The 23,695-nt window shown below is 41.5% G+C and overlaps 2 protein-coding genes across 2 annotated transcripts in view; one reads left to right on the top strand and one right to left on the bottom strand.

The window, feature by feature from the left end:
* Positions 1 to 295: 295 nt before the first annotated feature.
* LOC131229176 (protein MIZU-KUSSEI 1-like) lies at positions 296 to 1,374 on the bottom strand. Its single transcript, XM_058225065.1, has one exon. It carries the CDS (start codon positions 1,284 to 1,286, stop codon positions 684 to 686), a length of 603 nt encoding a protein of 200 aa, XP_058081048.1. The 5' UTR covers positions 1,287 to 1,374; the 3' UTR covers positions 296 to 683.
* A 2,350-nt stretch (positions 1,375 to 3,724) lies between these two features.
* The window catches only part of LOC131228928 (uncharacterized), a 35,950-nt gene continuing 15,979 nt past the window's right edge, over positions 3,725 to 23,695 (top strand). Inside the window, exons 1-2 of the mRNA XM_058224763.1 lie at positions 3,725 to 4,124; positions 19,123 to 19,785. Of these exons, the coding sequence (XP_058080746.1) occupies positions 3,888 to 4,124; positions 19,123 to 19,785 (900 nt within the window). The 5' untranslated portion in view covers positions 3,725 to 3,887. The remainder of the gene's footprint in view (positions 4,125 to 19,122; positions 19,786 to 23,695) is intronic.

Raw genomic sequence — 23,695 nt, 5'->3', positions numbered from 1 at the left:
TTTTCTTATCTCGTGAACTATTCAACTGGGCCTATTTCATTTTTCAATTTTCTTTTGAGCTTGTTTGATTTTTCAATTTTTTATAAAATATAAAGTAAATGAACTATTATTATTATTTTCAGGTGTTTTCTTAAACAAAAATTATGACTTATAAATCTAGAGCCAAGTATATGGTAAATGAAATAGTGAAGTAAATTGTAATTATTATATTTAACATTATAAACTTATTTTGTTTAAAGTGATTTTTATTTATGGGAAACAAACAATGTAGTAAAATCATCATTGTAGACAAATATAAGTGATGTCACCATATAGTTATAAGAATAAATAATTATTATCCATTTACACATCTACAATTGTAATTGGAAAACTAAATAAGCCCTTAAAATGCATAGTTTTCCAGTCCTGTGACTGATTAAGGGGCAAAAATGTCCAAAAGTTACTCGGATTATACACGAGTAGAGATGGTAAGTTTGGCAATTTGCTACTCGCGTTTTATACAGAGATAATAACCAGTCCGTTTATTTTGATTAATGAATTTTCAATTCAATAACGAGGATCCACTCTTAGAAGAATCCTCGCCGTCCGATTTATTTACAGAAATAACACCGGAACAAACAACACTTGCGTGGGCCCCACCAATGGAGCCTCTGACTCTCCAATCAGCCGAGCCCGGTCGCACATCATAGCCTCATGAAGAAAAGACTCAGCTCCTGATGCCCCATGCATCCCGACGGATCGATCAGATGGTACGACTCGCAATCCGCGGACCCCACCACCTTCTCGAACCTCCCCCTCACGTACTTAAACCCGCCGGAATCTGACGCCCTCCGGGGCACAAAACCCGCCCCGGCGGACACCGTCCGCATCGTTTCCAGCAGCCACGTGTCATTCTCCGTCACTGGCTGCCTGGTCGCGTACCCGACCTTCCGCCCGTTGCAGTACACGGCCCACGCAGGCGCGGCGAGGAGGGGCCCGCGCGTGCCGCGGCCGCACTGGAGCGCGATCATGCTCGTGCCGCGGTCGATCTCGGCCGCGAACTCGCACGTGTGTAGGGGGAGGTCGAGGAGGAGGGAAGGGAAGCTTCTGGAATCTTGCTGGAGGCAGAGGCGTACCTTTTCGTTGTGAGGGCAGATGATGGTGCCTATGACGATGGGGTTGTGTGGGGCCGAGTCGAAGGAGAGGTAGGGCTCGCAGGCCCAGCAGGGTAACACGAGGCTCGCGATCGGACGGATGAGGTTCCACCACGTCAGATTCTGCTTCTCGCTGTCGATACTCTCCGCCATTTGATTTTTCTTGGGTTTTGAAGGTGAGATGTTGTCTGGAAAGAAGGAAGAGTTTCACTTGAGAGCGTGACTCTGTATCTCCGGATAAAAAGGGATGACGAGAGCCCGTGAACGTCCCTTGCATGATACGCAACTCGCACTTCGCACCGTCTATGCTGGTTTTCTGTTGTGACACGTGCGATTCTTCGTTCGCTAAAACACTGAAATCCTATACGACACGTCAACACCTGTTTTACGTGTTTACATATGTAAATCCACACTGTCTATCAGGCTTTATCCCCCGTGTTTAGGCCAAAGGCCAAAAATCAGCAAGACCCACAGCTTACATGGGCCACACACATGGAATAATGGGATGCGATGCTAACCATAGGATTATGTATGGGACCACCATGGTATATGTCCGTCCTCAAACCACTAGTCAGGTGTTACCGAGATTAAGAGAAGGGGCCCTGAAGAGAAGATACAAAGATCAGCACGATACAAAACTCAGTAGCTAAGCTGTGTGAATTTAACGGTTTAGGAGGCAATTTTAAATTGTTACAATTGGTGTGGCCTACATGAGTTCTTATTCGAGCTTATATTAGCTACGAACGGTTCAAAAAATGGTTCTCACCTGATGGACGGAGTGGATTTTTACGTATACAGTGAGTGTCATTGTTACCATTACTTTCTGTGATGTGGTCCACTTGAGCCTTAGATTTACCTCGTTTTTGAAATTGTACATTAAAAGGATATGGAAAAATAAATGGACGGTGGGGATAAAACTCATGCATCATGTTGGTTCCTCGTAGCCTCTGTCGGTCCCTAGCTAGGGACCGGCCGGGTGGTACCTAATCCCCGTCTTTATGAAAGAGAGTGAGCCGTTACTTATTTAAGGCATCCGCTCTAACAACGAAGAGAATGAGGCGGTACGTCACCTGAGCAGGTAGCCATCTGCAACTTAGTTAATGCCCACGCCACAACATATCCAGGCCAGCATACAAGTAAAATATCCAAACCATCCATCAGGTCGATATTACTGTGGAAAACTAAAGGTCATCTCCTCAATAGATGTGCCTGCAATGATGTTAGAAATTAACGGACAGGTTAGAAAAACTCGGCCGATTTTTCACAGCCACACATTTTTTAAATTAATTGTGGCCCACCTATCTAGTGGACCGAAATGATTCTTGGAATGAGGAATCTAAGTGGCAGCACCCTTCCAATAGATGGATGGTTCGGATATGCAATGGTGTGTGCATTAGTTGACGTCTGGGCATAGTAAGGCTACTCTTTCAGCACGCGCCCCATCTTCATGCGCCAAATGTACACTCCACTTCATGTGCTGAAGTGACACACGTGTGGACCTTGTTCATCACACGGTCCCGTTGTCACCCATGGTGCGTAAAATCCACCTCGTCCATCAGGTGAACCACCCTTGTTTGGCCTTGATCGCAAAAACTGGCTGATTCAAGACTCATCCAACTTAAAATGATATGAAAAACATATAAATGCTCATGGTAAGGGCCCTACTGAGTTTTAGAATGCTGGATCCTCATTTCATCCTGTCGAGGCACATCAGATGAATGGATTGGATGGCATGTTAACACCACCGTGGGCGCAAAAAAAAACTAACGGTGGACTCCCCAACTTTTCCATATGGTGTGGCCTACCTAAATTTTGGATCATCATGGTTTTTCCGTCCCAGGGTGAATACGAAGAAGCATACATGATGGACGGGGTGGATCTCTTGAAAATTTCACCGACGTGGCGCTCAGTTTGCAGTGACACCTAACCGAGGCTACCTTATACGACTGAACCCTAAACCCTGAACCCTGCACCTTAAACCTATTCACCTGTTCATATGCGTTGGTTAAGCACCTCCACACGCGAAGCTAATGTTAAGCAGGACTCACACTGCGTACCTCAGCATGCTATAGCGTACTGAGTAAACTTTGTGGGGGCCACCAATATATATATATATATATGTCTTATCCACTCCATGCATGTGTTTTACCATATCAATTTAGGGCATGAGACCAAAATTTAAGCATATCCAAAACTCAAATGGACCATAACACAGGAAACAGTGAGGATAATGACGTCCACCGTTGAAACTTTCCTAGGACACAAAGTGATGTTTATTTGTCATCTAACCTGTTTATAAGGTCACAAAGACATGCACGAGTGGAAATCACAACTATCAGATTGATCCAAAACTTCTGTGGCCGCCGAGAGGTTTTCAACGGTAGGTTTAGTTCCCACTGTTTCTCGTGGTGTGGTCTACCTGAGCTTTGGGTGTACTTCACTTCTTGTCCCGTGCCTAAAATGAGCTGGCAAAACGGATGGACGGCGTGGATAAGTCACATACACGAGGGTGGCCCCAGAGAGTTTACTTAGTACGCAAACCGCGTCCATGTCAGCAGAATCCAACGGAGTGTTTTCCAGATAGAAATTTGTATCTTTTCTCGGTTCTGGTGTGGATGCATCTAATCTAAAAATCCTCCGAAGAAAAACAGAAGTTGAGAAAATGTCGATTGAAGGAAATCATCTCGAAATCGAATCTCTTAAAATCCTGACTTAGAGAGAGAGAGAGAGAGAGAGAGAGAGAGAGAGAGAGGAATGGAAGCGGATGGGACAGGCATTGTTCTATCTCGAGCTTCAGAGCTTCGATCGAAAATCAACAGCTGCATCGACAGAGCAACGCAGCAGCAGAAGAAACGCCAGGAAGGCGTAGATTCTCATCTTCACCACGGTGGAGCTAACGACGACCACGACAATGACGACGAAGAGGCTGAGAGTCTTTTGAACATCCGCGATGCCCTAGAGTCGCTCGAGGAGCAGCTTGCTTCCTTGCAGGTCAGTTGATATCTGCGATGATCCCTACCGCCTCTCCATTTGTGAGGTTTCGTTTTTATTTATTTATTTATTTTTTAAAGGGTTTTAGGGTGAAATTCTGTTAAGAACCTAGCGAATACACCAAAAGCCCTAGGGCTGATGGAAAGCGTCAAGCTCCCATAACAAATTCTAGGGTTTTTAAGCAATAGCTTTCATTCTGTTTTCGCCCTCGATTAGGGTTCTGGAAAGAAAGCCTCCAAAACCCTAATTTTAGGCTTCATTTGTGAGACGGGTGCATGTTAATCCAGCAGTATGCATACATATGTTGAAGTTGCTTAGATGGCTCGGGAAAAACTCACTGTAGCAAGCGGCTGCCGTTTCTAGTCTCTACTATATCCACCATGCACATGGTTGTCTAGGATGATCAGGACCATTCATATGGTTATGCATCACATGGATGGACCTCACTGTAAAAATTGATGTGATCTTACTGTTGAGCTGCCCAATTAGTGCATTTTTTTCGTTGACTGAACTTGGTCACTGTTCAATTTTTCGCTCATCATTATTTAGCTGTTCACTTACTGACCACTGATGCAACAATCAAGATTGTCCGATTCACTTGATTTTGAACCACGTTCATTTAAGCTGCATCCAACTAGTTGAATTGAGACATGTTTCAACTTGCACATGTACAATGTTGATGGAGGATAGTCATAGAATAGCATATGTTAAGAAAGGAATCTCTTGAAGTTTCATTGTCTGGGAATATGTTTGGAATTGCTTAGTTATTGAATTGATTCTATCTTTAAGAAATATAAAATTATACTATGGAATGACTTACCCTACACTTTTGTGAAGTAAAAACCCAAAAGTTACTATAAATTGTGCATAGGAAGAGTGGGAGGTATAGGGCATAGGCAGAGTCGAGTGTAGTCTAGTCTCAGGATTATTGCTCACCCAAAGTGGTGGGTTAAAATTGAGACTTCTACTAATGGTAATACTTCTCTTGTCAGTTGAGTCGTTGAGGATCCATATGGATCTTAAACCTTGAATGCTAGCTTAGTTTGGGATTAGTCGTGTACCAAACCATGAGTTGATGAATTAATTCCTCCCAAACTGGGAGGCAGGCCGTAGATACGAGAATACCCTCTGTAATTGCATTCCTAGTGGTTCTTCTCTCTTTGATTGACCCATAAAAAAATCTTCCTAGCGATTTGCAGAACTCACTGTATATTGAGTTGAGGGTTTCTTGATCAGAGGTGTGAATGTTGGTTGAGACCTAAGGTCCTAAACTTTCTGGCTTCTGTGGTCTGGATTGGGTTGTCATACAATCCTGCAGAGTTCAATCTCTGCCATGTTGTTGTGAATATGATGTGATTGGCTGTTGGGAAACAGCAAGCAGACCACAATCATGATTACAGATAGATGATAACCCTAACCCAATATTTAATGAACACAAAAGGTTACACCTCTAAGGGGGCGTTTGGCGCATGGGTTTAAATGGGATCTGGTGGGAGTGAGTTTTAAGATCCCATGGATCATTGCAACGTCTGTTTGGGACTTACATAAGGTATAAGTTGTCAAGCCCCTTCTTGGAATCAGCGCCGGGGCAAGGGTTTTTGCAATCCTACTTTGGGTTTTGTATAGCTAGTGGTTGGTGCTATGTGGACCCCACCATGATGTATGTGTTTTATCCATGCCGTCCATCCATTTTGAAATATAATTTTAGGGCTTGATCCCAAAAATGAGGTAGATATAAATCTCAAGTGGACCACACCATGGGAAAACAGTAGTGATTGAATTACACCATTAAAAACCTCCTAGGGCCAACTGTGCAGTCCACTTGAGATTTGGATCAAACTCATTTTGGGCTCATACTATAAAATTACATGGAAGAATGGGTGGACGGCATGGATGAAACACATACATCATGGTGGGGCCCACGGAGCACTGGCCGGTAATGGCAAGATGACTAGCTAATCTGTTTCCCAAACATGAAGTGGGATGGCCTCCAAGCCATGGGATTAGACAACAATCCCTGACACAGTGTAATCATTACATTTTGGTAATTCCATCCCACTTAAACCCATCTAATCCCATCCCCTAAAATTATATTTTAAAATGGATGGATGGCATGGATAAAACACATACATCATGGTGGGGTCCACATAGCACCGACCACTAGCCACACAACACCCAAAGTAGGATTGCAGAAACCCTTGCCCCGACGCTGATTCCAAGAAGGGGCTTCACAGCCGATATCTTATGTGAGTCCCAAACAAGATATTGCAATGATCCATGGGATCTGAAAACCCACTCCCACCTAATCCCATTTAAACCCATGCGCCAAACGCTCCCTAAGAGTCTCTACAATCATACATAAAAGGGAAGGGAAGAACTAATAGTCTCACCTCTCAAAGAACAAGGTTTGGAACTTTTTCTTTCTTTTCTTTCTTTTTTTTGAAGGATTCCAAAAAATTTATTCGAAAAGCCATAAGGATACAAATGAATGACATTAGTCATCCCAAGAGCGGCAAAATCCTCAAGATCGCCTAGATACAATTCTTGAAAACCCCCCTTGAACATTAGATGCTTGAGCCCACTCGTCAACATATCTTTTAATTTTGCGAATGACCACACCCTGGGGGGTTGGATTTGTCTTGGAACACCCTGTTGTTACATTCTACCCACACTTTCTACAACACGGCCAGAAAGGATGATATCCACAACAATGTCCTACTTCCACTACCCTTGCCTCCATTGTGCCAAGCCCTTAAGAAGTTGACCATGGATTGCACCATGACCCAGTTCTCCTAAAAAGGTGCATAATCTTCCATCAGATATCCTGGACAGAGAGCAATGCATGAATAAATAATTGACTGATTCCACACTTCTCAAGCACATTGGGTATCCATTTGGGACAATCATTTCTTTTTTCTCAAGTTGTCGATCGTAAGTGTCTTGTTCTTCCTGAACAACCACATGAAAGCAAGGACATGGGATGCCCTTTGTATTTTTAGATTTGAGACAAGGATCCTGGAATCCCGGGTCCATGCTATAGAGGACAATGTGGAGTAGAAAGAATTGACTGTAAAAAGCCTGATTTTTCTGAGTTCCAACCTCCATCTGTCTTGAGAATTAACATCCACTTTATCTTGCTGAAGTATGCCCACATGAAAGGAAGGACAAGTGGATGCCCTTTGTATTTTTAGATATGAAACAAAGGATACTGGAATCCTGGGTCCATGCTAGAGGACAATGCGGAGTAGAAAGAATTGATTGTAAAAGGCCTGATTTTTCTGAGTTCCAACTCCATCTGTCTTGTCTTGTGAATTAACATCCACTTTATCTTGCTGAAGCATGCCCATCAAACTTATGAACTCTTCAAATTGTTCATCACGCATATTCTTGTGAAACCTTTAGGATCACACCAACCTATCACCCCATGGTATTAAAAAACGGTGACGTAATGGCCATTATGTAACAGTAAAGGTGGGAATCATTGCAGTTTACAGGGCTGATACCTTATATATATATATATATATATATATATATATATATATATATATTAAAAAGGCTGTAATAGCCTTTACAGCCCGTATCATAACAGCAACTGTGATGGGCGTTACGGCCATCATCACCGTTATTGAATACCTTGCCCTTGAGAGATCGAATTTGGGAAATAGATTCTTCCTCAGCTACCAGTCTAAAAGGATTTCCAGAGGCATGTCCCCAACCACCTATGTGACCAGTTAGTGGTGCAAATCAGTCGGGTTGGGTTGAGGACCCCCCCCTCAAACCTGACCCATTTAAGAACCCAGTAGGAACTTTGGACCAGACCAAACCCACTATAATTCAGGTTGGGTCAGGGTTGGTTCGAAGTAAAAAATTGCCGACCCATTAATTTAATGGGTCGGGTTTGGGTCAGGTCTGGGTCGGTCTAGGTTGTGTATAGAATTTACAACAGGGTTTTCACACAAATAATGTTCCATATCATCCAATTAGTGTTGGCTACCAATTTGTTGGTAACAGATAAACTGGTCAATGGTCCATATTCGACAGGTAAAATCAACAATGGGGCAAACAATTTGCACAATCTAAATTATCACTAGTGGATGGATAACCACGCTTTAGGAAAAAAGTAGCAAATTATTGCTATAATCTAGCCCAAAATAAATAAATAAATAACCACACAATTAACTACTTTTTCTTGGGTCTGTGTTGCGGTTGGATCTGGGTTGGGTCCATTTTGGTATGAACCAAATAGGACCTGTTTAAAAACTGAATCTGGGTCGGGTTGATTTTGAGAGGATTCAGACCCACCCCATTTACTAATTCAAGTCGAACTTTTGGACCCAAACCTGCTCGTAGTTTTAATTTGGACCCAAGCCTATGAATTGTTGGGATGGGTCCAATGATCCATCGGGTTGACCTGACCATTTGCACCTCTAACCAGAATCTGATTTGTGAGCCGTCTCTAGGGAGGAAGAATATTTCTCTTCTAAACTTGCAAACAATTCTTAATCACTTTCCATGAGTTTGATACCCAGTAGAAAGCCGATGGACTTGGGAACCAAACCCCTTCTTCTGTCCTGTATTTGCCTGAAACGACCATCTTACTTAGGATTGCACACCTTCCTCCAACTCATCAAGTGGATCTTATTCTTGTTTTTTGACCCTTGCCACACGAAGTTCCTTTGGGTCCTTTTCAATTTGGAGATAATGCTGCTTGGGCATAAAAAAATAAGCATGAAGTATATCGGGATACCTTTTTTTTTTTTGAGAATTAACGCGAGAGTTAGTTCAAGTTTGATCCATTGTTTTAAATAGCGGTAGCGTGTTGCGTAGCGTTCAACCCTCCGTAGCGTGTAGCGAAAAAGCGTAGCGTGTAGCGTAAGCTACACAATACTTCTATTTTTTAATTAAAAAAATATATATATATATATATTATATTATATATATATGATAAATATTAAATAGTATAAAAAAAAAAGAGCAAAATATATAAATGTCACATTCTTCAAAATAAAAATCCCAAAGTTAAGAGCATTAAGTACAGTACAAATGTCATATTCCTCAAAATCAACATCTCAAATTCTCAATAATTAGTCTCTAGACTCTAGTGTCTAAACTCTAAAGGTCATCTATATCTAATAGGTCATCGTCGTTGTCGTCATCCTCATTCACTTCGTCACCAGGTCTAGGCCTTTCATCATCAGCATCAGCATCTACATCTGCATGTACATCATCCACACCATGAACACTCGTTCTTATATCTCCTTCCTCTCTTATAGGAGTAAGAAATCTTCCCATGGGACCACCTACACATTTTTTTTAAAAAAAAGAAAAAAAAAAAGAGATTCATGGGTCTTTTACTTTCTTTGTTAAAAATGTTCATGTAACTTAGTCTATAACTTTTAACTCGTACTTAAAGTAGTTGCATTCCTTTTCTTTGAGGAAGGGGGGGGGCAAACTCCTTCAAAAATATTAGATGTTAATGGCGCATTGCTATCAATTGGATCATCAAACTTCGGAATAGTTGTAATGGCACTAATATCAAAGGCCATATTTTGATCTTCGAGCCACGATGGATCAGTTGGGAGAACAGGGCCTTCTTTCTCAGCAATCCATTCATCATCTGATTCAATGTGGTCCACCAATATTGGATCCATTGCCGCCCTTCTCTTCATGCTTCTTTCTCTCAATTTCATATTATACATCACATACACTAGAGAGTTGAGTTTTTGTTGCTCTAGCCGATTTCTCTTCTTTGTGTGAATCTGATCATGTGATGATCTATGTCAGTCAATTATCAAAGACTTGCTAAGCTAGTAAATAAAAATTAGCCAATTTATAATATTGAATGGTACAAATGTCACTGCTCAAAAGTACTCCAATTTCTCTCACAGCCAGAAGCACTGCATGTGAGGCTTAAAACTCGTATTGCAAACTTCGTAAGCTGTGGAGTTCTATCTCCAAAGCGTTCCCACCAATCAGCTACATAAATTAGTTGTAATTTATAAATTAATTAAATACTTTCACCAATTATAAAAATATAATTTACATAACAATGAAAATATCAAAATATAAAATTATAAATTACCTGGGGAACGCTTTGTCATGGTTTCGAGTGCAAGGCGAGAGCCAAAATCCCCTCTTCTCTTGTCATATTCATCCAATTGAATATCAACATCAGCATGCTCTTCACGGGGGATCATCCTATCCATGCACTCTAACAACCCCCCTTTTATGTTAGGATGTATAGAAAACTTTATCTGAGTACCATATCTGAGGATTCAAACTGTGTACCCAGCTGCATGTAGAGGACGATAAAGCTAAGTCCATCTCTCATCTATTTTGTTCCAAATTGGAACATATCTCTTTTTTACATCATTGCAATTAAATGCAATTTTCTCCTTTGCTGAGTCCATCAACTCGTAAATGAACCCTGTTGTTGGACTCTCTTCTGAATCTACTTCTCTTAGAACGCTTACCAAAGGTATGGTGCTCTTAGCACATACAACAACGTACATCTAAAACTTTGAATCAAACATTATAATGGCCCGTACCTTCATTCTTTCTATCTTTTAGCTCAAAAATATGAACACCATTGTTCCGATGCAAACATGGCTTAAAGACCCTTCGTTGCTTGTAAATACTTCCGAGGATAAGGTATATTGTTGCAAAGCGTGTCACTGCTAAGCATAGAAGCTCATTGCTTTTCATGAAGTTTCACACCATGCTCAGTACAATTACATGCCCATAAATAAACTTGGTCATTGTCCTTGCCTTTTCAAGCGTTTCAGAATATATTTTCATTTTTCCAATATCCTCCAACATCAGATCTATGCAATGTGCAGCACACGGAGTCCAATATATCCTTTTCCTCTTATCCATCAACTTCTTCCCAGCACTCACATAGCTTGAATGGTTATCCGTGATAACCTGGACCACATTTTCTTCCACAATTTCTTCCACAATTTCATCAAGATATTCGAATAACAAATTTCCATCTTTTTTTGAATCTGAAGCATCAATAGACTTGTAAAACATTGTTCCGATCGGAGAATTAATCAAAAAATTAATGATGCTTCTATTCTTTCCATCCGTCCAACCATCAGACATAATTGAACATCCATAAGTTTTCCAGGAAGCTTTGTATGCTTTCATTAAACTATCAATATTAGCAACCTCCTCTTTTAGTATCCATGTTCTCATCTCATGCATGGATGGTGGCTTCAATCCCGGTCCAAACTTGCCAATAGCCTCACACATTGCTGAAAAGTATAGGCTATTACATAGGTTAAATGACAAAGCATTCCCAAAAAAAAATCTTCCAATCACCCTGCATACTTCTTTTCTTTCTTCCTTCTTCCACCTTGAATTCAATGTGGATTGACGTTGCTCACTACTAACAAATTGATCCATAGGACCCCTTGCTCTCATTGGTTGATTACCAGAAGATCCACTACCAAGTTGGTTGCCAATAAAAGCATCATTACCCACACTAGCGCTATCACTTCCAGAGCCAGAACCAGAAAGATATGTCGATCCCCCTCTCCCAATATCTCGAAACACCTCATTTCTTTTATTTTTTCCATCATGATATTCCTTTAAAGCCTTTCTACACTCCTCCTTGGCTTCTTCCGTCACTTTTGGGCACGGCTTTATCCCATTGTGGGTTCCGGCCAAATGATGCTTTAGGCGAGTCACGCCTCCCGTACATCTTTGACCGCAAAATTTGCATAGCACATAATTTCTATGAGATTGTCCAAGTGGATTATCAGCCACATATTTCCATGCAAAATCTCTCTCTCTTTTTCTTCAAACATTCTTCTCTCTTTAGTTCACTACTTGACCAAAAAAAAAAAAACATCACAGATAAATCAGTGAGTCACAAAAATAAACAAACACACACCACTTACACTCATACGGACACCACAGTGGGCCCACCATAGAAAATAATGCAAATCCACCCCTTCACGCACCTCAGTGGGCCCCACGTGGGCCACACCATAGAAAATAATGCACATCCCACCCCTTCACGCACCTCAGTGGGGCCCACGTGGGCCATACCACAGAAAAAAAAAGGTATAAAGAACAATAAACCGACGGTAACTAGTATTTTAAAAGGGAAAAAAATGAGGAAAAAATTGAAAATACCAAGTTATTTTCAATGTACATCGAAAAAATTCAAAAAAAAGGAAGGAGCGTACCTGTTTTTGTCTCGAGATGAGGTCGGTTTGCGCCTGGCAGCTAACCTTTGACCAAAGCACTGAAGGGTGGGGAGAGAAGCAGCGTCGGCAGCGTCGGATGGCCTCTCTGAGACGATTTTGGGTCTCCAAATGGATCGGAAGGGAGAGCAGCAGCGTCGGATGGCCTCTCTGAGACGATTTTAGGTCTCCAAATGGATCGGAAGGGAGAGCAGCAGCGTCGGATGGCCTCTCTGAGACGATTTTGGGTTTCCAAACGAATCAGAAGGGAGAGCAGCAGCGTCGAAGGGCCTCTCTGAGATGATTTTGGGTCTCCAAATGGATCGGAAGGGAGAGTTTCTGCGTCGGCTGCTGCGGTTTGGGATCGGAAACCCTTTAGAATTAGGTTTTTTTTTTTTTTTTAAAACTTAACTGTAGCTTGTGGTGTGAGTTCACCACTGTTTCCTGCACTGAAAAAGCAAAAAAATAAAATAAACAGGTAGCGTACGCTACCTGCGCTACACGCTACATATCTGTAGCGTACGCTACGAGCCCTGTAGCGCACGCTACAGGGGAAAAACGCTATTTTCAGCGCTACGTAGCAAAATCGGGATACCTTTTTTTTTTTTGAGAATTAACGCGAGAGTTTGTATTGATAAAACAAAATAAAAAAGGACAGGAAGAGAAAGAACGCTGCTCTGCTGAGATGGCAGAACAGCTAAACAGTTAGCATATCAAAGTTACAATCTAAGGCCTTATAGAGAAAGTAGCCCATTCGACCAGGAACTGGATCGCCCTAAGCATAGTGGCCTCCGCAGAGTTGGGCTGATTTAATTAGTCTGATTCTACCCCCAAAGATAGGTAGCGGCTCGTTCACCCAGATATTTTCTTCTCCATTCTTTCAGTCTCCACATCTTGGAGATGTTTGGATGGCTTGCTAGTGCCCAATGGTAGCCCAAGTAAGAAGACAAAAACTTCCTGAGCTTACATCCACAGATCTGCGCATACGCTTACACTTCCTCTTCATCCATGTGAACCCCCAAGATCTCGCATTTTTCTGAGTCAAGTATCAAACCTAACACCCCTTCAAAGCATAAGAGAATCTTCTGGAGGTTGTCAACTTGATTTCTATCTGCTTGACAAAACAAGAGGGTGTCATCTGCAAACTGCAAGTGTGTGATGCCGATGTTTATCTGATTGATTGTGAATCCGTTGATGGGGCCTAGCTCGCTACCTTAACCAACATTTTGCTTAAAGCCTCGTCACTAATAACAAAGAGGAAAGGAGATAGTGGGTTGCCTTGTCTCAACCCTCTCCTGTTTTTAAAGAAACCTTTTGTGGACCCATCCACTAGGACTGAGAAGTGAGCCGAGTTGATGCACTCCCACATCCACTTCCTCCACTTGGGACCGAATCCCATCTGACTCAACAAGTATTGCGGGAACTTCCATTCCACCATGTCCTATGCTTTTTTCAAATCTAATTTGCATACAATCCCAACTTCCCTTGATTTGGTTTTTTGAGTCTGTATTCATGAGTGCCTCATCATGAATTTGCCCTTCAAACACAAGCTGCCTTGATTTTCTAAAATAATGCCCCTCAAGACCTTCCCCAGTCTAGGTGCTAGGATCTTAGCAGGAATTTTGTACGGGCCTCCAATAAGGCTAATGGGATGAATATCATTCAAGCTTTCTGCACTCTCTCCTGGGAGTAAGAGCTATAAAATACACACCTGTATCCTTCAGTAGTCTTCCTCTAGCGCAAAACTCCAATATAAATGCAAGAAATCCCTTTTAACCTCTTCCCAGAAAACCTAGAACAAAACGATTGGGAATCCGGCCACTCTAGGATCTTTATCCCTTCCAAGACTTTTAATTGCTTCTTGCACCTCTTCCTCAATAGCTTTCTCCAATCATGCTGCTTTGGAGCCCTGAATGAGGTCAAACAGTAAATGGTCTAGTCTGGGCTGGTGCCAACCTTCATTAGACAGAAGAGTGGTAGAAATCCATTATAGCAACACCATAGAAATATTCGGTATTCTCGTCACATTCCTTCGGCCACAACGCTCGCGATCTCTGTCTCGAGCAAAAGAGAAGGGAGCACTAGTAGTCCCAACCCTCAAGGCCTCAAAGAGAAAAACATAATGGCAACTCATTTATACCCAAAACGTAGATGGTCTTCCCCCAAAATGTATCAACCCCCATTTATTATGTCCAAAACATAATGGGTACCTCATTATGCCCAAAATAGAAGAGTCCCCATTCTTATTATGCACAAAACATAACATTTCTCATACTTGCTATTGCCAAAAAATAATTGTCCCCCATAGTTGTACATCCAATCACAAATCAAACCTCATGCATATTATGTGTAGGGGTGTACATCGAGTCGAGCCGAGTCGAGCTGGCCTCAGCTCGACTCGGCTTGGCCACTAGCTGACCTCAGCTCGAACTCGGCTCGGCTCGGTCCTTGAGCCTGACTGGCCAGCTCGGCTCGGTTTGGTCAGCAACTCGGGCGAGTTCGAGCCGAGTTTGCCTGTGCAGCATTTTCACAAGCACCTGGACTGCACCTCCAAAATCTCACTGTATTTAAGACAGCAGCAATGGTTTTACAGGTATTTTATCAAACACCTTCTAAGCAACATAAAAATCAAGAAAAAAAGGGTATTGGTTTCATATACATACCTTCCTTGCCTCCAGCCACACTTCGTTGAGTCATTTCATCAAACACTTGGTGAGCAACATCAATATCAAAGTAACCGAGTCACCGAACTGGTTCGATCCGAGTTCGATTCGAGCTGGGTTTGATTTGAGTCGAGTCGAGCTGGGGCCAGCTCGAACTCGGCTTGAACTCATTTTCGAGCTCAAAAAATCAGCTCGACTCGGCTCGAACTCAGCTTCGAACCGAGTCGAATCGAGCTTTTTCGAGTTGAGTCGAGCGGGCTAACTGAGCTAGCTCGGTTCGTGTACACCTCTAATTACGTGTGGCCACATGTGTTTACCTTTGAATCTAGACCATCTGTCAGCCAAGTCATGATCAAAGGACACCAATGCGATGCCATTGTCATCACCAACCCATCAATACCATTGCTGCTCATATCCAGACTGATGAATGATGATCATAGATCAGGCTGTTGGCCAAATCAAATGTTAGATCTAGACGATCTAATTACTGAACTAGACATCCAATGGTTGGTTTGCCCTGATGGGGCTCCCAAGTGTTATGGATAACATCATTCTCACTCAACCTCATCAAGTTCACAACACTGTCATATGGAATTGATCTTGATACACCTGTCTTCATGATCCCTGAAATTCCTGTGCCGATCCAGGTGTCACAAATAAACTCTGTTTGTTAATGGCAGCCACCTTTGATGATCACTCCTCATGTGTTGGCTGTAACTTAATCTTGATGTCGTCCTTCAAAAAATGTATTCATGTTGTTGATCTTGTCGTGAATTATCTTGTCGTGAATTGTCTCCGTTTTTTTTGAAAGATGTTGTGAATTGTCTTCCGGTGAAAACAAGGTGCTTATGGTTGATATTCAAAAGAAAAGACAGCTTCCAATTATGAATAGGTGCATTATTTGCCTTCAAGGATGAGGATTCGATAAATCATCTCTTCATTCATTGCATTTTTGTGAATGAAATTGGGGAAGGATCCTTTCATCTTTGAGGTTATTTGGGTGATGTTGTATGGCGAGATGCGGGGGTGCAAGAGGAAGTTGACCATATGGCACGTGTCCTTGATTGCAGTTCTATGAGTTTTATGGGGTGAACTTCATGTTTTTCGGGACATGTTGTGTCAAGTGGAAGCAATTGCATTCGTAGTCAAGAGGTTGATCATGCGTCGGGCCATAGTGGTGGAAGTACTTGGGGATTATCAAGGAGTTCTCTTGGGAGCAATCGGGAAATTGTGGTATCCTTCCACAACACCCCAACACCCCCCCACCCCCCCAAAAAAACACACACACACACAAACACTGCACCGCACATGCACATGCAAAAAAATAAAAATAAAAAAATCCAACAACAAATCAGGCCCAAAACAACTGGCTTTGTACCAAATTGAAGTGATCCAGCCATGGGGAAATAAAGATTAGGCCATGATTACAGAAAGATTCAGATTGAACAACCATAGATAGTCAATTGTTAAAGAACACAAGGCATGGATCACTAATTGTCTTAAACTGTCATGCGTAAAAGGGCAGAGCACTAGGAGTCTCAACACTCAAAGGAAAGGCTCGGAACCCTAGTAGTCTCAATGAGCTTACATAAAAGAGGAGAGTATGAGTATCAAGTCAACAGCAAGAGCCTCAAAGAGGAAAACACAAACATAAGAGGGAGTCTTCTCCCCAAAACTTATGAGCTTCCCTATAACTAAAATATCCAAAATATATGAGTCCCCATTCTTGTTATGCCCAAAACATAACAGTCTCCAAAGTTATTACACCAAAACATTACAGCCTTCATACTTATTACACCCAAAACATAGTTGTCACCCATACTTAAGATGTCCAACCACAAATTAAACTACAAATACACAAATTACAAGAAGGCCACATGAACCTCCAGATCCAGGCCAGCCATTGGCCAATCACAAAGAAAGGAAACTGGTTTGAAGACATTGGTATGACGAACCCATCAATGTTTTTTTTATTTTTTTTATTTTTATTTTTTTTAATAATAAATTTTAAATTAAGTGGAGCATTAAATTAAAAACAAAACAGAAGCAAGATACACACATCAGGAAGAAAGAATATGAGAAACATACAGATTTACAACCCAACTACTGAGAGCCGGAAAGAAAGAAAATTATAAACCCCAAAGACCATTTGATGATGCCTGGCAAAAGCCTGCTACCTTCTGTCAGAAATCCAACAAGACCCACTGGAAGCCCCTCTCTTTGCCAAGCTGTCTGCTCTGTCATTAGCAGAATGGCTCACGTGCGCTAAATAGGCCCCCAGCCTGAAACTAATTTCCCGGATCTCTTATAACATGTTAGCTAACCTCCTAATGGGCCTCCTTAGCTTAGTTGATGATGTTTTTGGAGAACAGTCGCATCTTCAGAAAATGACGAACCCATCCACGCTTGCGTCTCTAGACCCAATGAGGCAATGACCATCAGATCAGGTCTGTTGTTCAGATCAGACAGTAGATCTGTACGACTAACCACTGCAACGTTTGAGAATTTCTCATCAAACTTTTCGCTAATAATATGTAGTATTTTTGGCCAATTTGAAGTTTGATTTTGATGTGATTCACGTGATTGGCCATTGGTCTCACTACAGGAGATGGTGGAGCTTAGCTTCCCAGATTGAGCCTTTCTACCAGTGGTTGAACCTTTGCCTCATGGTGCAATAGGGTTCTGATTGCTGAATTAGTTCTCTAATGCATTCTGAAGTATGAGGCTAAAAATCTACTAAAAGAAGATCAATGGTGAAGGGTAGGCTAAATAAAAGGTTGGAACTACCTCTAGGAATTCGAAGAAAAAAAAAAGGAAAAAAAGAAAGAAAAAAAATAAATCCTGCAAAACGATATCAGTAGCTTTCTAAAAGAGTCTTTTAACAAGGCATACATATATAGTACTAACATAAATGTAACCCTAGATTAAATCCTAAAGCTCCCTTTTGAATCTCAACCTTAGATGAATTCTAGTTAAACCATATACACTATTTCCTTGCATATTTCATGACTACTTGAAAACTAGCTAATTGAGGTTCTGGAAAAATGACCTATACTTCTGAAGAATGATGGTGGTTGTGGAGGATGTATCCAATTTTATTGGTGAAAACATCCTTTCCTCTTGCTTCAAGACAATGTTTCACTGAAACTGCTGCTCCTGATGTCTCTAATGGTCAGTGTCATTGGTGTGATGATGTTATAAGTGCCGATGTGTTATTGAATTGAGGGTTAAAAGGAAGGAGGTGCAGATTTGGAAAGTGGCTGAACTGGAATGAAGGCTTTGACTGCTGCTTTACCAGTAGGAATGCTAGTTTTATGTGGCTGGATGTACACTGGATGGAGAGAAATAGAGGACAAGCGTGTCTCCACCAGTGGTTGGCTGCCTTGAGAAACCCGATCTTCTCGCTTCTCCTTGCTGTTTTTGATGTGCTGAGTCTTGGCTTCTCTCATATATTCCTATTATCGAAGTCCTGACAGCATGGTATTCTGTAAGAGTAATGGCGGCCATAATGGCCACCACCGTTACCTTTATGATACAGGCTATAATGGCTGTTATGGCCTCTTTATATATATATATATAAACCCAAAAAACCTTTATCGGCCCCATGATGGACCGTTTAGGGGCTGTTACAGGAAGGCTGTTACGGGGGTCGTAATGGCTTTTATGGGTCATTTTTCTGTAATGGCCTTTTTGACCTTGTAACGTGTGATGGCTGCCACCATTATCTCTACGTAATGGCCGTTACGGCACACCATGCCTGACAGCATCTTTGGTGAAATGCAGGGTTCCTTCAAAAAAAAATTCAAAAGAAAGAGGAGAAACAAAAGGATGACAAGATGTCATCCATGGACTACAAATACAATCTCCCCAACCCTTGGTCAAATCCCCAAAAAAGTCCCTTGAATGCTTGCTGCGCTGACCCATTCCAATAAACTTCTTTTAGCTTTTAGGAAGGCGTAATTTGGTGTTTTTGGGTTCATTTAAAGATATTGTCAACATTATCAAATAGATGTGTTATTTTAACTTACCATCATATCCAACATTTCCCTGATTCAGCTAAAAACCCTATGGAGACACTTCTCACTCTGTGTGTGTGCGCGTGTGTGTTGTTATGGGCTTTGATGGTTTCCTTCTGCTGGTTAGGCTCTGCAACAGCAACAAAGATATGAGAGAGAAGCAACCCTATCTGAGATTGATCGCAGCCGCAAGATTTTACTCAAGAAACTCAAGGAGTACAAAGGGGAGGACTTGGAAGTGATACGCGAGGCTGCTGCCTTTGCTGGTGAGACGGTCGACCAAGATGATGATCTTCTTCTTCCTCCATATCCAAGCCGACTCCCTGACTCATCGATCTTGGATGAAAGCTATCATCCACGCATACCTCCCATCCATAACAATTCTGCTCGAAATGGGCTAACTGGTGATTTAAGGCCTGATACCAAGAATAGCAAGGGTGGAGAATCCGAAAAGCAGCAAACTCAACCTGCGCCAAAAAATGGTCGCTCCACTGGGATACGGCTGGCCTTTGGGCTGGCCTCTAAGACCTTCTTCACACTTGTAAGTGTGATATCCATTTTAAGCTTAGCTGGCTTTGAGCCTAGGCTCAGGAAAGGGAGCATCCAGTTCAAGGTTCCGGGACGTTTTCAAAAACCAGCAGCCGGGGAAGCTAGAGAAGCCAGGAGTCAATGCCCGCCTGGAAAAGTCCTGGTGATGGAAGGCGGAAAACCCAGGTGCCTCGTGAAGGAACGAGTTGAAATTCCGTTTGAGTCTGTCGTGACAACTCCAGATGTGAGTTATGGATATGGATGAGATGGTGTTTTGCTCGTCTTTCTGCTGTAAATTATCATAATCAGTGGAATATTGACTCTGCTTCTTCTTCTTCCTCTTTTATTTTTATTTTTTAATTTTCAGCAGCAGAGTGGATAGATCTTTGTCCCTGTTGTGGCTGGAATTTCTTTCTTAGAGTTGAGGACTCTTTGCCTGTTCACGTACGCTTGTGTATTCTTTTGTTTACTAGAGTTATCTACTGAAGCTTGCAAATGTGCTTACACATTGAATGGCGTGCAGTAAGTCTCCTTTAGGGGTTGTTTGGATGCTTGTAAAATTTCAGTTGTTAACACTCTACACCTGCAAAGAGTTTTAACTATTCACATTCCACCATGTTAGACATTATTAGTAAAGCGTTTACCTGGTAAAAAGTCAGTATTTACCCTAGACACAGCTTCAAACACCAAATCATCCCAGCATTTTCAAATTATATTAAAGTGCTTGATATAAGATATGTCATTCGGTTAGCTACTGTCAATGATGGCCCGTACTTACCATGATTAGCCCCACAATACCTGGAAGGCTTTTAATGGTGGGTGTCTCGGTACAGTTTTTTTTTTTTTTGGTAAAAAGGTTTACATTACCGGATGATACGGCCACATCCAAACTAATCCCTTGCAGCTCACATGCACTTCACATGCACTTTGGTTGGTTTCCCTTGGTTAGGCGCGTGACGCTACATCTGATTGATAGCCTGTGGGTATGAAAGGGCAACTGCCATCTTTTTTTGTCCCCACAGATTTGTGTGAGATTTTATTTTTTTACCTACACACTCACCTACCCACACGATGTGGGCACTTGAACCCATGATCTCAATAGTGAAACAGATTTGTTTTCAACTCAGCCATGGAGCCGGACTGATTTTTATGAGATTAGGCTTAGTAGTTTTGTTATCTTGCATGTAGACATGTATGATGAGGTGTGCCATGACTAGGACCACAATGAACAGATAATGTCAGACACTTGATCAGTCTTGCCGATGGGTGGGGAAGTGGGTTGGGAGGTGACCCCAACACCACCCAGCTAAGTGGTGTTTGGGATTGTGGGGCCCACCATGACTAGTGTGTTTTATCCATGCTGTCCATTTTGCTAGCTCATTTTAGGGCATGAAAAATGAAGCAGATCAAAAGCTCGAGTATACCACACCACATGAAACAATGGTGATTGAATGCCCATCATTAAAACTTCCCAGGGGCTACTAAAGTTTTGGATATTTGTGTTTTTCCTTCGTTCATGTCTGTGTAACCTTATCAACTGGTATGGTAGGCCTCAGGAGAGTTTCAGTAGTGGGTGTCATTATCCCCCACAATTTCATGTGGTGTGGTCCTCTTGAGCTTCAGATCTGCTTCACTTTTTTGGGTTCATGCCTTATAATGAGCTGACAAAACAGCTGGACCGCATGGACATAAAACAATACCCCACAGTGGCCCCACAGCACCCAACACCACCTAGCTGGGTGGTGTTGGGGTCACCACCCAATCCGCTTTTGATGGGCTGTTAGAGAAATAATGAGCCTAGGTCAGACCCTATTTTAATGGGTGACCCGTCTAGTAATACAGATCCAGTTGGGTTTGGGTCAACTTCTACTGGGAGTCAATTAAAATTGGGTCGGGTTGGTTGGGTTCAATTAATTTTAATGGTGATATTATCTATGTTAAATATAATATTATATTCATGCTAAGGTTGGCAAACTCCGACTCAACTCAGCCAGCTCATAAAACTTGATTTGGTTGTGTCAATGCAGCAAATCGGTGAGTTCGATTTTCTGAATTGAATAACGCAATATTGTTTATCTTAGTTTCTAGTTTCTCAACTTCTGTTCCATCATGCCGTAGAATTTTCAGAGTTTAGGTTAGTTTAGATCACAATAGATCAACATCATCGCTACAGAATGCCTATGAGTAGTATAAATATCCATGACCTATCATCGTCGAATCTCTGATTAACCAAGTCCTTACTTGGAAGATCACACCCTGATCACATCCTTCCAACCCTCTACCTTGATTGTTTGTTCATATATGCATTCTAGGTATTTTATCTTTTATTTGTTTGTCCACTTTATTTCTTTGTTGATTGTACTGATGTTCAAATATAAATCAATAAAATCAGCATTCAGATCTTCACAGATCCAGGCTTAATGGATCTATCTCAGTGCTTGGGGTTGAAAAGTGTGTAATCAAACTCGAGTGGAGTATGACTCTGGCATACCTGTACTTTTTAATAACATATGTTTGATTAAATATGGGTCTTCGTTAACACATATGGTCTCGTGTTTAATTGAATAACAAACATGTACATATGCTATAGGCCCTGACTGGAACTGAACTGTTGATGTATCTAAGCAAGGTAAACATGTCTAGTGACCGCACCCCATCTTTGACAGCAGTGATCTACAATCCAGTCAAATTCCTTTACATCAGGAGCTTTCGAGGAAGTGGATTGCGTCCTGCCGCCACCAAGAGGGACTCGGTCTAGGTAAGGACACTGTGGAGACCACCACGGTGTATGCATTTCATTCACGTCGTGCATCCATTTTTTCCAAATCCTTTTGACGTAATGGGTCAAAAAATGAAGTACATCCAAGGCTCTAGTGGACCACACCATAGAAGGCTGCAGTAATAACAATGCCTACCGCTGAAACCTTTCTAATGCCCACCAGAATATTTATCTACCATTCAATCTGTTCATAAGGTCATATAGACATGAATGAAGGGAGAAAACAAATATGAGCTTGATCAAAGGTCTGCAGCTCCCAAGAAGTAATTAGTAGTGAGCGTTCAACTCCCACTATGTGTGTGGTGGACTTGGGCCTTGGATCTACCTCCATTTTAATCTGAAAAAAATAAATAAATAAGAAAAAGGATGAATGGCATGAATAAACCCGTTACACTATTGTGGGCCCCACAGAAACCCTGCCTCGACCAAGTCCGTCTAAGGGTGACGTATTCTGTTTCCGGTATTCAAACATGCAAAGCCCCATCTTTGATAACAGAACGTGGCTAGATTGGATCACCATCGACGTCTGCAATTGCAGGGTCACCACGCAATCCGGGTCAGTCCAAAACCATGGTCACATGGCCCCACGGTTTTAACAAATCAGGCAGCGTATGACGCTGGATGCGCATCAACTCATGAACTGTACACATGCCATGGATTAACTCAAATTAAATTATCAAAATTCCATAATTAGGTTGACACACACACACCGTTGGATATTTTCATTTTTAACCATTCAATACATCTCCACCAATTCAAAAAGCATGTAATCAGATAGGCTTATTATTATTATTATTATTATTTGTCATGAACCAGTATCACAGAGATGAATGTGATGAGGTCGATCACTGTCTTCCTCAAGGATAACTACTTTGAATCCATAAAGCTTCTCTGAACCCTTCATGGAGACTTGTTGAATCAACGAGGAAAAAGAGAAGAAGCATGAAAATGGAAATAATATTCTAACAAATTCATAAATTGATTGATGAATGAATAAATGCCATGAAAGAAGTTTCGGAATTAAACTACAACTAAAACTATTACAAATCGTGACTTACTATTTATAGACGGTGATAATTCCTACTAGTGTCGCATGATTTTTGGCCAAAAATAATAAGTGTCATGTTTGGCTTCACCACACTGTTCTCCTAATTATTCTAAGCACTTTTCATGTTGGGCACAACTCTTAAAGCCCAATGGATTAAGAGTTATAATCAAACTAAAACTTACTATAAATAGTAAAAATAAAATTAAAATAGGTATTTGACTTTCCATCTGATGGTATTAGAAGGGTTGAGTGGCTAAAATAGCTTGTCGTACCCGAAAATCATATATGATACGTACAATAGCTCATTTCAATTTGTGAGATATATCCTGATAAAGTTTTGATGGT

The sequence above is a fragment of the Magnolia sinica genome, chromosome 16 (genome assembly GCF_029962835.1).
Source record: "Magnolia sinica isolate HGM2019 chromosome 16, MsV1, whole genome shotgun sequence".
NCBI classification, from domain to species: domain Eukaryota; kingdom Viridiplantae; phylum Streptophyta; class Magnoliopsida; order Magnoliales; family Magnoliaceae; genus Magnolia; species Magnolia sinica.
The sequence above is the reverse complement of the archived record's forward strand: the minus strand, read 5'-3'. Positions and strand labels throughout refer to the sequence as shown.